This window comes from Balaenoptera acutorostrata, chromosome 2 (genome assembly GCF_949987535.1).
Source record: "Balaenoptera acutorostrata chromosome 2, mBalAcu1.1, whole genome shotgun sequence".
Classification (NCBI taxonomy): Eukaryota; Metazoa; Chordata; class Mammalia; order Artiodactyla; family Balaenopteridae; genus Balaenoptera; species Balaenoptera acutorostrata.
The window spans coordinates 173,362,322-173,376,835 of NC_080065.1; the positions used below are offsets into that span (position 1 = coordinate 173,362,322).

Genomic DNA, 14,514 nt, shown 5'->3' on the forward strand with positions numbered 1-14,514 from the left:
TGGCCGTCCAGTGGTTAGGACTTGTCAGTTTCACTGCCGGGGCGGGTTCAATCCCTGGTCAGGGAACTAAGATTCCACAAGCCACGTGGTGCAGTCAAAAAATTAAAAAGAAAAGAAAAAGCTCTCGGGTCAGCGCTGACACTAAGGAGGGCTGGAGAAGGGTAATCACTGGAGGAGAACATCTATGTCTCGTTTACAGACCTGAAGGTCAAGGCATCTGTGAAAGTCAAGGCAGAGGAAGGAACCCTCAATGGCCATCTAGCTGGACCTTTCCTGGAAATTCAGGCTGCAGATATGCTCAGAGTGTGTGAAAGTACATGCATGGTCACCTAGGAGACATGAACTATTCAAATAAATGTCTATATTCAAAGGAATCATAGCTAATACTTGATGTAGTGGGTTGAGTATTGTCCCTAAAAAGAAATGTCCTGGCATATCTTGGATAACATAGATAAGTTCTAACCCCCATATCTGTTAATATGACCTTATTTGAAATAAAGTCTTTGCAGATATAATTAAGGATTTCAAGATGAAATTTATCCTGGATTTAGGGTGGGCCTAATAAGAGAAAGGAGTGTCCTCATAGAAAAGAAGAGGAAGATCTGAGACAGAGAAAAGCCATGTGATGTCAGAGGCAGAGACTGGAGTAATGTGTTTATAAACCATGGACTACGGGACTTCCCTGGTGGCACAGTGGTTAAGAATCCGTCTGCCAATGCAGGGGACATGGGTTCGAGCCCTGGTCTGGGAAGATCCCACATGCCACGGAGCAACTAAGCCCGTGTGCCACAACTACTGAGCCTACGTGTGTGCTCCGGAACAAGAGAAGCCACCGCAGTGAGAGGCCCACACACCACAGTGAAGAGTGGCCCCTGCTCACCACAAATAGAGAAAGCCTGCACGCAGCAATGAAGACCCAACGCAGCCAAAAATAAATATAATTTATAAAAAATAAAAGATAAAAAGAAATAAATAAACCAAAGACTACAAGGATTGCTGGGAGAGAGGCATGGGATGAATTGTGCCTCAGATCCTTCAGAAGGAACCAACCCTGCCAACACCTTGATTTCAGACTTCTGGGTCAAGTTTTATGGTTTAAAGCCACCCAGTTTGATCACTCTGTTACGGTAGCCCAAGGAAACTAATACATTTTCCGAACTATTTGTTTACCATCTGTCTCCTCAGTGGGCTCCTAAGCCTCAGGAGGGCCTGGAGTTTTGTCTGGTTTATTCACGTCTGTGTTTCTAGGAGCGGGTCCATAGTAGGTGCTCAATGTTGCACACCCGTGTATCAAGTGCTCAGTATGTGCCACATTCTGTTCTACGTGCTTTTCCGTGGCTTAACTCGTTCCGTCCTCACTGCAATCTTCTAGCGCAGACACTATTATTACGGCCATTTCAAAGGGAGGCAAACTGAGGCTTAAAGGGCACAGCCGGGATTCCAACCTACCAAAAGACGTGCCTTGGATAATGGTCAACTACAACAATGAGACTCAGGAGAGGAGGGGCCCGAAAGGAGACATTAAGCACATCCCAATAAGAACCAAAGAGCTTCCATTTCTCTGTCTCGAAACTGGACGTAATAACCGCCTTCGCCCACAGCGTGGAGCCGAGATCCGCGAGGGTTTCGCCTGCGCATGCGCCCTTACCCACAAGGCCTCCTGCGCCTGCGCATATTGCTCCGCCCCCCCCCTTTTGCAGCACTCACGGCGGCACTTTACGAGTCTGTCCCTTATTTCTCCTGTGAGAACACGGCCCGCCCCGCCCTCGTGCTTAGTAGGCCTCGCCTTACTCTGCGTGGATTGGTTGTCCTTCCCACGAGCCCCTCTCTGACTGGCTCGCGTCGCTGCCACTCCATTTCAGCCTAGTGGCGCGCAGCGGGGCTGCTACCGGCGGGAACGTGAGCGGCGGCGGCGGTGGCGGAAGTGGCCGGGGAGCCCGGTCCCCGCCGACACCATGGTGAGGGCAAGGCGACGGGGGAGCCGGCTGCCAAGGGCCCTCGGGGCGGGTGCTGGGGCTGGGGTGATGCGGAGCGAGCGTACCATCCGGGCCTCGAGTTCCCCCCCCTCCCCGGCCCGAGGGGGTGGTAACTGAGACCGCGGACGGCAGGGGCTTCTCTCAGGACACCCAGCAAGTCGGTCTCAGGGGAACTTGTGACTGAACGAACGTGTAATCATAGTATAGCGGTCTGGCCGCAGTCTTCCCATTTTTCAGGTGGGGAAACAGGCCGGAGAGGAAGGGGACCCACCGAAGGGCCCGGTGAATGCAGCAGAGTGACTTTTCGGGCAGGGAAGTGACTCCGAGTGCATCCGACCCAGTCTAACCTCATAGATTGTAAAGCTAGAGCGTCAGGAAGTAGGGGGCCGGTGTGCGTTCTCAAATTAAACCAATTTAAGGAATTTCAGGGCTTGTAAGGCCCTTAGAATGCTAGCCGCACAACCTCCTGTGCCTGTCTTTTTCAGGCTGACAAACAGACCCGGAGAAGGGTTTGCTTCTTCCTGTGTCATACAGTATGTTGTTCAGAGGGAGAGAGGGGGTATTTTGAGCTAAGGATGGACTAACTGCATCCTCCCAGTTCACAAAAAGAAAAATTGAGGCCCTGACAGGAAGCCTCCCCAGGGCCATGGCGCTCACAAGTTGTGGAAGTTGTAGATCTAACCCAGAGAGTGCCTGTGCCCCCTGCGTATGACAGGGAAACGGAGGTCCACACAGAGGAATTGAGAGCTGGGAGCTTCTTGGGAGAGTACTTGGCCCATCAGCACCTGCGTTGCTCTGAGATGGTGGCTGCACATTTTTCAGAGTCGACCATGAGGATTCACTAAATTCTCCTGGTCAGTGTAGGGATGGAGAGAAGGAAGCAGGTTCCTCTCAGCTGGAGGGTGGAGTTGATCTGAGGGACTGGGCAGAACTGGAAGAATGCATCTTTTAAGTTCCATGGAGACAGGATCTTTGTTTTTTATCCTCATATAGTCCCAGAGCCTAGAACAGTGTCTGTGCGAAGTACAGATTCCTTCATTCAGCCTGTTCCCGCCTTCTGAGGAGTGTTCAGGAGTGGACAAGGCATGACACACTGCCTGTTCCCTGTGGTCAGGGCAGGGCCGGAAGCAGAGGTCTGGGCGAGGGAGTGGGTGGTCTGCAGCAGCTTCCTGAGTTGGGAGCCTCAGGATACCATTAGGTCTAGTCCTGGATTGGCCCAGGCCTGAGGGTCAGACCCCAGGCATTCTGAGAAAGGCCAGAAAAAGGAATTCTCATGCCTGAAGCTTTTTTATGACTTTCCCGACTCCAGATGACCCTGTCTCCCACTGAACTGTGTGTTTGGCCCTTTCCTGTCTCCCTGGCACCTTCAAGTGTCTTCCATCCCCCCACCCCTGCCACCGCCACCCCTTCCCCTTGGCTTTCAAGTTCACCGGGATCTTCCCCTTCCTTTCGCCTCTGTCTCCAGCACAGTTTGGGGACAAGGACGTAGAAGATGGCAAGATGTGACCTCTGCTTGGCATTGCTACCCCAATGCCACCTCTCCTTTGAGCAAGAATTCCCCCCTGCCCCAAGTGCCTCCCTTGGTGGTGTGTGCCTTATTTGTTCAGAAAATATTTACTGAGTCCTTCACGTGTGCCTGGCCCGGTGTTCAGTGCTGGACAAAATCCACACCCTCTGAATTTTCCAGTCTAGCAGGAGGCTTGTGGCACTTCCAGTCTAGCCAGGGAGACATAATAAATAAACAAGTTAATTAGAGACTGGCTACGTCCTATAATAGAAACCGCAGAGGGTGGCCCAGGTGGAAACCTCGTTCCCTCGATGGGGTTATAGTGAGGGCCTGGCTGAGGGAGCAGCCACCAGCCTGGGGAAGGGCACCCCAGGCAGAGGGAACCGAGGAACAAAGCTTGGCCAGCAGCACCGGGCATGGTGTGTGAGGAGCAGAGTGGGCCAGTTTGCTGGAGCTGTGTCAGGCCTGGCTCTGTGGGCCGCCTAGGGAGCAGCTGCGCAGGCGAGGGTTGTGAGCAGGTGCTGGACCCATCTGTGTCGCGGCTGTATTCTGAGGGCACACTGCCAGCAACAGCTAAGGAGGCTGTGGGTCCTTCAGGGCTGTGCCGCCAGTAGCTGGGACAGGGTGGCAACCTGAGAGGGACCGGCATAGAGGCTCTGTATGCCATTGAAGGACGTCTGTGGGTCCCCTGCTGACAGGCATCAGCCTACTTTCCCCGGCTTTAGCGGGATCTTGCTCCGTGTCCCTGGGCAGGTCCCATCTGCTCTACCGCTGGTGCCTCATCTAGAGGGGCCTTGAGGGTACTGCTGTGACCCTCCCTCCACCTCTCAGCACTGAGTCCATCTTCATTCTCGCCTTCCAGGGCGAAGCTGGCCCTGTCCCCTCTCTGGTGGTCTGGGAGGAGGACCTAGGTGTGTCATCGCCCTGGTCCAGATTCCCACTGCGGACACACAGAACAGGCTTGCCCAGCAAAGCGTGAGGCTTCTCCGTTGTAAAATACCCCCTGGGTGTGTGGCTCCCGCATGCGCGGCTGAGCCTCCAGCTCTCCGCAGCCGGCAGCCTCACACAGATGCATTCCAGAGGAGAGGGCAGGAGCTGCAGGTTGGCCACATTGGGACCCCAGCCTGCCTGCCCACCCTCCTTGGAGCAGCCACCTCCTCTCCACGTGGCTCCTTCCTCCTTATCGTGCCCTTCCAGGAAGCCAGTGCAGGAAGTGGGCTTGGGCCTGGCTTCCTGCCACCCCTGGATCTTCCCCGGGTGGCTCTTAGGGAAGGCCCGTGGGATGTGAGATATCCCCCCCACCAAGCCCTTCCATAGGGAGCCATCCTCTGGGGGTTGAGGGCCCCTTGTGGCCTCCTGAGAGAGGCCTCACAGTCCCCACCACCTGGAGAAGCAGCTGCCCCCTATTGGAGGGTGAGGGTGGGCTGGGACTCCCCTGCCAAGAAGTCCTGGGGCTCAGGCCAACTTAGAATTCCAAAGTTGCTTGGGCAAGGTGTGGTCCTTGCTGAGGCAGTTTCCCATCTTGTGGGGCCCTTGGTCTAGAACCTTCACCTGGCTATACTGGATAGGCTGTCACTGGACCCTGGACCCAAGCACTGCCACCTGAGTCACCGTTCTGGAGACCCAGAGACAGGCCCCAGTGTATGGGTCGTGATTTGTGTACCCAAAATGAAAAGAACTGATTTTTTTTCCCCAATTACACTATATGTTTTTTATAAAAAAGAAATTCAGTAGTAATGGGAAAAGAACTATCTTGAAAGTTCACCTTATCAGGGGGAGTTTTGAAATCCCATCCTTTATCTGCTCTCACTTGCAGTGACCACAGGCTTCTTCTGAAATGTTTCTTCCTCTCACCTGGTGAATTTCTCTATGAACACCCAGCTCAGATGTGGCCTCCTCAGATCGGGAGGCCAGTTGCGCCTGGCCAAATCACTCTTGGTTCAATCAGGGCTGCCCCCTGAAGTGTGGGCTCAGCGTGAGCTGGCTTCTGACAGATGGGGTCAAGTCAAGCTCCGTCTCTCACTAGCTCTCTGGTGCCGGGCAAGTTCCTCAGTCTCTGAGCCGCAGTGTCTCTGTCCATAAAGTGGGTGTGATGATAACCACCTACCATGCCGAAAATGAAAGGCCCGGCTAGAGCTGCATGTATCAACCTGGATGTATCTCAGAAACATCAGTGGAGCAAAAATGCAAGCAGCAGCAGAACCCGTGTGCTGTGATGCTGTTGATAAGCATGGAGGGCTACACCTGGTCCTGTCAGGGGTGGGACTATATGCAGCCTGAGCTACAAAGAAATGCCCAGAATGGTCAGCGCCAAGACCAGAGGGCAGCTGCCTCTGCGATTGCAGGGGTGGGGGTGTTCCTGAGACTTTTCTGTCCTAAACTAGGAGGCAGGTATGTGTCCTGGGCTCCGGCAGAGTTCAGAAGCTGCGTTTGTGTCAGGGAATGTGTGCTCCTGGAGTCCCAGCCCTGCCCAGAGGCCAGGGCTCCACAGCGCTGATGAAACAAGTCATGTGCTTTTGTTTGCCTTTCAGCTTCCTTTGTCACTGCTGAAAACGGCTCAGAATCACCCAATGGTGAGTACGTGCCGGTCTGGGATGGCACATTTCAGCGGGGACCAGCCTCAGCACAGGGACAGGGACACTGGGCAAAGGGTGAGGTGCCTCCAGCCAAAACCACTTCCTGCCTGTCCTCTTTTCCCTCCCACGTGCGTCAGGACCTGTGTCATTTCTGCTCCTGATCAAAGTAATACATGCTTATTAAAAGTGTCAAATACTAGAGATTCAGAGAAAGTGGAAGCACCTCTTCGTTCATCTTCCCAACAATTTAACTATTCTTTGATATATACACATCTGGACTTCTAATGTGTGTGTAAACGTGAATGATTTTTTAAAATATGGATAGGTTCATGCGATGCTCATTCCCTCAGCTGCTTTTGTCCTTTCGTGATACAGTGTAGTATCTGTCAATATGTTCTGTTGTCTTTTCTTTTTTTTAATTCAGACGTTATTCACATACCATACAATTCAACCTTTTGAAGTACAGTTTAGGGACGTTCAGTACATTCACAGTGTTGTGCAGCCACCACCTCTATGTAGTTCCAGAGCAATCCTGTCACGCCAAAAGGTGACCTAGTCTCCATTAGCAGCTGCTCCCCTCCCCCTCCCCCCCGCCCCAGCCCCTGGCAACCACTAATCTGCTTTCTGTCTCTGTGGATTTGCCTGTTCTGGACATTTCCTGTAAGTGGGATCACACAACATGTGGCTTTTCGTGTCTGGCTTCCTTCACTCAGCATGATGTTCTCGGGGTTTGTCCACATTGTAACGTGTGTCAAAGCTTCATTCCTTACGGCCAGGTGATGTTCTATTGTGTGGATACATCACGTTTTATTTATCCATTTGTCCACTGATGATGGACATTTGGGTTGTTTCCACTTTTTTGGCTATTCGTGAAGATTTTAGCTGCTGGGAACATCCATGAACACATTTTTCCATGGATGTATGTCTTCGTTTCTCTTGGGCAGATAGCTGAGTTGATTCCTTTTTTTTCTTTTTTCTTTTCCAAACTTGAAAGTGATGACTTTACAAATCATATTTTAAATCTTAAAGTGGTTGCCAAGGGAAACGGGCAGAGTAGCTGGAAAATGTCTGCAGCACTGCAGAAGGCAGCAGGAGAGCACATGATGTCTGCCAGGTGGCCGTCCGGGGACTCAGCTGTATCGTCCTGCAGGCTCGCCAAGATCTCACCCTCGCCACGTCACTGTCACCCACCAGCAGGAACTTCAGCAGGAAGTCATAGGCACGGACCAGGCTGCTGCTGGCGCTCATTATGCCGGTGCCTGCGCCCATGCCCGGCCCACGGAACGATGCAGAGGTGGCAGCTGTGAGCCCAGTGCCTCTCCAGCCCCGAGAGTTGATTTTTTTTTTTTTAAACTTTTTATTTTATGTTGGAGTATAGTTGATTAACAATGTTGTTAGTTTCAGGTGTACAGCAAAGTGATTCGGTTATACATATACACGTGTCTATTCTTTTTCAAATTCTTTTCCCATTTAGGTTGTTACATAATATTGAGCGGAGTTCCCTGTGCTATACAGTACTTCCTTGTTGGTTATCCATTTTAAATATAGTCCTGTGTACATGTCAATCCCAAATTCCCTAACTATCCCTTCCCCCCACCAATCCCCTCTGGTAACCATAAGTTCATTCTCTAAGTTGATTCTTTTTTGGGCTTCCCTGGTGGCGCAGTGGTTGAGAGTCTGCCTGCTAATGCAGGGGACACGGGTTCGAGCCCTGGCCTGGGAAGATCCCACATGCCGCGGAGCGGCTGGGCCCGTGAGCCACAACTGCTGAGCCTGCGCGTCTGGAGCCTGTGCTCCGCGGCGAGAGAGGCCGCGGCGGTGAGAGGCCCGCGCATCGCGATGAAGAGTGGCCCCCGCTTGCCACAACTGGAGAAAGCCCTCGCACAGAAACGAAGACCCAACACAGCCAAAATCAATCAATCAATCAATCAATCAAAAAACATACGCATCTGATTCAAGATCCTCATTAAAAAAAAAAAAAAAAAAAAATAAGTTGATTCTTTTTTAAGTCTCAGCCTTTTCCTAGCAAAAGCCTGTCTTCCGCATGACGCGCTTTTCCCGAAACACATCAAAATAAGCAAGTAGTTATTGCAATGAAAAACAGTTTTTCCAGACCACCAAGGATCACACGTGTGTCATCACCGGGCACCTGCCCGGCCCCTGGCCACCCTCACTCATTCCTTTAAAGATGTGGGGGGGTTTTTTGTCTGTTTGTTTCTTCCACACACACAAAAATGGTTTCATCCTAGAAAGTCTACAGTGCCCAGCAAAGCGTACCGAGAAAGCAGAGTGTGTCTCCTGTAAGGTGGGCCCCTGGGGGCCTGGGCACCGTGTGCTGTGGCCAGTGGGTCCCAAGAAGAGCCGAGGATGTGTCTGAATGAGGCCCGGTGGTGGTGGCCTGCTCTTCGGGGTAAGTCTGCACCTCCCTTGGGGCCTGAGACTGACGTGGGACCCGTTTTCTCTCCAGTTGGTGGAGCTCAAAAATGGGGAGACGTACAATGGGCACCTGGTGAGCTGCGACAACTGGATGAACATCAACTTGCGTGAGGTGATCTGCACATCCAGGGTGAGTGCCCTGCGCCCCGAGTCTGCACCCGCTGCCTGGGGGCCTTGGGGCAGCGCCGGTCTGGTGGGCACAGCGAATGGGGGTCGTGTGGCCAGGAATGCGCACTGGGACCTGGGGCTTTACAGAGCCTCAGCATCCTTGCTTCCAAGTGGGGTAGAAGCCCTTCCCTGGACGTGTGGGAGGAGTGGGAGGGTGCCTACCTCAGCCTATACAACCGGTCATCCTGCCAGGGGCGGAGCCTCTTGCAGGGGTGGGGCCCGAGGGACTGGGCAGGATGTTGGGGGGGCACAGCCGGACAAGGCTCCAAGTCTCTCTAGTGCCCTGGACTTTGCACCTGCGGGGATGCTGCCCGGCAGGTACTGAGCTGTTCCCGCACCCCCGGGTGCCACCCCTGACCAAGAAGGACTTGGGCCTGGGGGGTGCTTCTGGCCATAAATCCCTGCTCTACAGGGAGGGGTGGCCTCCAGGGCAGGCCCCACCCTCCTTATCAGCCTCTGCTGCCTTTGGTCCTGGCTGTGGGCATTGCCCACCATGTGGGCCGTGGTGGCGTGACCGTGGGATGTCCGGGTCACCACAGGGCGTGTTTCCCCTGAGGCCTGAAACCAGGAAGTGCAGGGCCGGGGTGGGGGAGAATGTTCCCCAGGGTCACTGGCCTTCCCCGCCTTGGGGTGATCCACAGAGTGATGAGGACAGTGAGGAAGGCAGGACTCCCTCCCCCTAATCTGCACTGGCTTCTGCTAGAGCTTTCCTCTCACCTTATTCCGGTCTCCGTCCCCCTGCCCAAGATAGCCCCTCATGTTACGGGGAGGAAGCTCCTGGGGGGCCCAGGCAGGGCCCGGCTGTCTTGAGCCACAGGCAGTGTGCCCCCAGGGCTCGCCACGCCAGCATACAGCAGAGCACAAGGCAGCCACTCTCACCCCGGTCTGTGCTCCTGGACAGTTCACACCCCAAAAGGCAGACAGAGGGCTGTGACCCCCTGCCCTCACCTGCTCGGCTCTGTGACCTGCTTCTTGGGACCGAACTCCTGGTGGCAGGCGTTTCCAGTGTGCCTGTGGCAGACGGTGCCGCAGTGCACAGCTGAGCACTTGTCCTTCTGCACATCGCCGTTAGGTCTGTGTCCACTTCTGGCACCTAGAACCAATCACTGGGTCTCGGGGCAAGGTCCGTCCGGCCTCCACGGCCAGCCGAGACTGGACACGTGGCTCCCCCTGGGGAGTCCCCCTCTGTGACCCAGCAGTTGGGAGGAGAGGCTGGTGGGAGGTACCGTCTCACGCAGGCCACCCGGAGTCCTCATCTGTAAACAGGTGATGGCAGCCTCTCCTTCCCTTGGGTAGCAGGTGGCTGAACACAGAGACCTCAGGGGCTGAGAAAGCACGGGAGAGCAAGGGTCGGGAGGCATTTAGCTGACCCCATGGAAAGCACAGTAAATCCTGTTCCTACAGGGAGCGCGCTGGGCTCGGCCTGCCCTTGGCTGAGGGAAAGCCTCGCGCTGAGCCGCCGGCCCCAGCCCAGCCCCAGCCCTGAGCTTGCACACAATCATTGTTTCTGTCTGGCTGTACTTTGCATCCCCACGGACTTGGCCCCTCGCCTACCATTTCTGGGAAAGGAATGCTCTGAGGCCTCTTGGGGTTCCTGTATGGGTCGGGGGCTCTCGTGTGTGTTCCTGGGAAGAGTTGGCCGGCAAACATTCCATTTGTCCCTGCCGAGTACCTCCACTGGGCTGGGCCACATCGGCCCAGGCACCGCTGATGAGTGTCATGCAGGAGGACTGGGGGTTGCAGGGAGGCTGGAAGCAAGGCCTGTTGAGGGCTGGAGTTAGCCAGACATGAAAAGGTGGGAACAACGTGTGCAAAGTGCTGGGGGCCAGAAGCCCACTGTGTGTGTTCCAGAAAGTTCCATCTGGAAGGCACATCGAGTGCCGAGAGAGGGCAGCCAGGGTGGGGCTGGATCTCAGGCCCTCTGGAACCACACTGAGGAGTTTGGACCTCGTCCTTGGGCCAACGGGGCGCTGATTGGGATCTAAGCAGGGAGATGTCTTGGTCTGATTTCTAGGGGTGTGGGGGAGGGGTTACCCAGGCTTCTGGCCTGGGCAACAGGGGTGGGGCCGGAGAATTCATCTGATGGATGAGGCTCCGGGCTCCCGCCCAAGGGCAGCAGGAGGTAGCGTGGAGGGAAGGCCTTGTGCTGGTCGCAGGGTATGTGGTGGTGGGGAGGAAACAGTCAGCATCCTAAGAACTGCAGGGTCGGCGTTGCTCAGGAGTCTGCAACTTTACAAGCCCCTTGTCTCTCTAGCTTCCATTAGCTCCCCTGAAAACTGGCATCACTGGGAGCTGCCCCTGGCTGGCCCCAGACCTGGCTCCCCACCCCCTCCTGGCCCTCTTCACCCATCACACAGGGTCTCTGTCCTGCTCACCTGTGTCCCAGGCCCAGCTCAGACCCTGCCACGAGATACTTGTGTGAATGAATGAGTCAGGGTGCATAGAGAGGGTTCCAGAAGGTGAGTTCTGGAAGGCTGGGGGAGGAGGGGGAGGAGCTGGGCTGTGGCAGCACCTGGCGCGTGGGACAGCCTCACCCTTCTCCAGGCTTCGGGCTGCATCCCCCACTGGAGGACAGGCTGAGGACGCGGAGGCTTCTCACGAGGCCCTGCCCCACCCTCTCTCATGTGTGAAGGGCTGCCAAGGATCTGGAGAGATCCTGCTGGAGGGCGGCCCCTCCAGTGTCCCGTCCAGGACGAAGAACTTTGCAGCCTGTGGGGGCAATGCCAGGTGCAGGCGGCCTGAGGGGACAGATGCTGCCCCGGCATCTGCACCTGCTCTGCAGGGACCCTACCTGCCACAGATCTGACACACACCCCCTCTGTCACAGGACGGGGACAAATTCTGGCGGATGCCCGAGTGCTACATCCGCGGCAGCACCATCAAGTACCTGCGCATCCCTGATGAGATCATCGACATGGTCAAGGAGGAGGTGGTGGCCAAGGGCCGCGGCCGCGGTGGCCTGCAGCAGCAGAAGCAGCAGAAGGGCCGCGGAATGGGGGGCGCCGGGCGAGGTATGCCCTTCTCTCCCTGCTTCCTCCCTAGCAGGCTGCTGGGGCCTCCCCATTGGCGGGGGTGACTGCAGCACGTGGCATCCGTCCCGGCCCAGTGTTGACATTCTTGGCTGGTGCCGTCATGGTGCCGAGGGCCTGGCTCTGAGCCCCTCCTACATGGAGCTGGGGGGCTGTGACTCATGGGGCTCCTCTGCGGAACAGCTGACGCAGCTGGTTGCCGCCTGCCCCGCTGCAGGAGCCCAACCCGGGGAGCCCAGCTGAGTCCTGGTGGTCAGTGCTGACCCTCACCCACCTGGGCCCTCCTGCCCCGCAGTGGCTCTCAATGCTCCCTTAGGTCCGGGTCCAGGCCCACGTAGACCTGGGACTTGAGCCCTGCCTGTTTCCTGGCAGGTGCTCTGGGCACCTCGCCAAGGCTTAGTTTCCCCTCTGCAGAGAGGGTCCCGCGGTGCCCACCTCACTAGACTGTGGGTGAGGACCCCAGTGCGGGGCCGCGGCATGGGACCCTTCCCTGCTATGACTCCTTTATACAAAGCCAAGGTCACGCCTTTTGGATAGATCCCACCACACCACCCTGAGATTATAAATCTGGCATAAAATTAAACTTGTGCAGTCAGCTGGGGCCTCAGCCCAGAGGCCATCTGCAGACCCTGCCCTTCCCCGCCTCCCCGGCCTGGCTCCTGTTCTTGGAGGGACCTGGCTTTGTCTCTTGCATCTGGAGGGGCCTCCTGTGTGCCAGGCCAGGGGCCCACCTTGGGGGCTCGTGGGCAGGGCTGGGAAGGACACAGGAGCCAGCCATGAGCTGAGGCTCACGTGACAGTCAGAAAGGAGCCAGACGGAAGAGGGCAGGAGGGCACCCCAGGTGGAGGATAGCTTAGGATGGGGGTGAGCAGGGCCCCAGGGGTCCCAGGACCTGTCCCCAGGGCTAGACTCTTCACTGGGGGCCACCACTGTCAAGTAAACTGCCTGAAGGAGCAGGGAGGACGGGGAGAGCGGCTTGCTCGGGCGGGTCCGAACCGAGGCCACAGGGCCTTCCACAGCCAGTGGAAATCTCACAGGGGTCCCCGCATAGCCAGGCTCCCCTTGGCAAAGCTGGTCTTGCCCCATGAGACATGAGGTTAGGCAGACCCTGCCAGCATTGGCTTCTGTCCCCAGAGGGCCCCCTGCATGTCTGTGGAGGAAGGGGGCCTGTGTGTACATTTCCATGTCCCCATGCTGTCCTGATCCTTCTGGGACCTCCCTGGGCCAGGGGCACACCCTCCCTCTGACTACCCACCTCCCCCAACAGCAGTGCCGTTGCTCCACGTAAAATGTATTTTGGAAACAGCCCCACCACTGACTGCAGAGGTCAGGGCTCAGGAGGCTCCCCTGCCCCTTCTCCAGGCTGGACACACACAAACCACCCAGACGCTTCTCTCCTGGGCCAGATGCGGGTGGTGCCAGAGCGAGGAAGGCCCAGGTCCCCTGGTGCAGCTCCCAGCCTCACAGCTGGGGGTCATCGCCCCATCCCTGGACTGAGTCCAGGCCTTGTCCTAGCTCGTGCCCCCCCCTCCTGGAAGCCCTTCTGGCTTTGTCCTTCTGGTTACTGCCCTCCACCTTGGCCCCCAGCCCTCTCTTCCAGGAAGCCCGCCCCAAGCCCCAGTGTGACTTGGTGCCAACCTCTGTCCTCCCTGGCATCCTTCGCACCCCTGGGGGGCCTGGTCTAGTCCCTTGTCACACTGAGAATGTTCTGGAGCACTGCCCATGCCCAGCCCTGGTCAACACTCCACCTCAGATTCTCAACCTGCCCTTCCCGCCAGAGGTAGGATCACTGCCCCCACTTTACAGAAGTGGAAGCTGAGGCTCAGAGGGATTAAACAACTTGGCCATAGTCTAAGGATTCCAGTTCCTGTTCCCAGTCCACAGTGGGCCTCCCAGCCCGGCTCCGCTGAAACCCCTTTCCCCTGTCTCACAGGTGTGTTTGGTGGCCGGGGCCGAGGTGGAATCCCAGGCACCGGCAGAGGTCAACCAGAAAAGAAGCCAGGCAGACAGGCGGGCAAACAGTGAGCCGCCCCTCTGTTCCCCAGAGACTGAGCCGCCGCCTCCGAGCATCTGCTTCCACCCGCAAGGCCGCGTTTCTACTCTCCAGTTCATGAGTCTGTTCAGAACAAAAAGAAGAGGCAGGTGTTGGGGGAGGACCCCCTGCCTGTCATCTTGTGATCCTCCTCTTTTTTTGTCAGCCAGCAGTTCTACAGTTGGAAACGTTATTCTGTGCTTCTGGTTTTGTGAAGTCGCAGCCAACTTGATTCCTGGAAGATTCTGTGTTTAATGCATCTTTAAAGCCCTCCCTCTTGTTTTAAGGGCAGGCATTTTCCAAACAGGTTTGTTTTGCATTTTGTGTTAGATCCCTGTGTGGTGAACAGACGGGAGGTTTTTATTTTAAGCTGTTTGCACTGAGATTGACAGCCTGGAGAGTTTCCTGAAACACGGACCCCAAAATTGCCTTTTCAAAACGAATCCAGGCGAACGTATGCCTCAGAAGCTGTTCTGGGGGACGACGCTGGGCCCTGTCCCTTCACTTCCTCTCTCTTTGTGTTACAAAAATAAAAACAAATACAACTACAAACTGTAAGTCCATAATTCCTTTTGAACCACTGGGTGCATCTAGTAGGTAGTGTCCTCAGGAAATCACAGCCCCATGCAAGAAGTTTCCTTTTGTACCCTGTGGCCTCTCACTGAGGGGAAGCATTTCGTTGGGACACTGGTCCCCATGTCCCTCAGCAGCCTCTTAAAACACGTGGAAGGCAAGACTGGGCTCTGGGCAGTAGGCGACCCCCTCCTCTCTTTGTGGGGAGGTGTGGGGA

General features: G+C 55.9%; 1 protein-coding gene across 1 annotated transcript; it reads left to right on the top strand.

Annotated features, from left to right (window-relative positions):
- The first annotated feature begins 1,782 nt into the window (after window positions 1–1,782).
- Window positions 1,783–14,276, top strand: LSM4 (LSM4 homolog, U6 small nuclear RNA and mRNA degradation associated). The gene is made up of 5 exons (XM_007195465.2): window positions 1,783–1,958; window positions 6,015–6,056; window positions 8,527–8,625; window positions 11,491–11,674; window positions 13,626–14,276. The coding sequence occupies exons 1-5, from the start codon at window positions 1,956–1,958 to the stop codon at window positions 13,715–13,717; spliced, it is 420 nt and encodes a 139-aa protein (XP_007195527.1). The 5' UTR covers window positions 1,783–1,955; the 3' UTR covers window positions 13,718–14,276.
- Window positions 14,277–14,514: the final 238 nt, after the last annotated feature.

What these genes read in the sequence shown, in the direction of transcription:
- LSM4 (XM_007195465.2), top strand. An exon ending in CGGCTCAGAATCACCCAATG is followed by an intron (nt 6,057 to 8,526) that starts GTGAGTACGTGC and finishes TTTTCTCTCCAG; the next exon opens with TTGGTGGAGCTCAAAAATGG. An exon ending in AATGGGGGGCGCCGGGCGAG is followed by an intron (nt 11,675 to 13,625) that starts GTATGCCCTTCT and finishes CCTGTCTCACAG; the next exon opens with GTGTGTTTGGTGGCCGGGGC.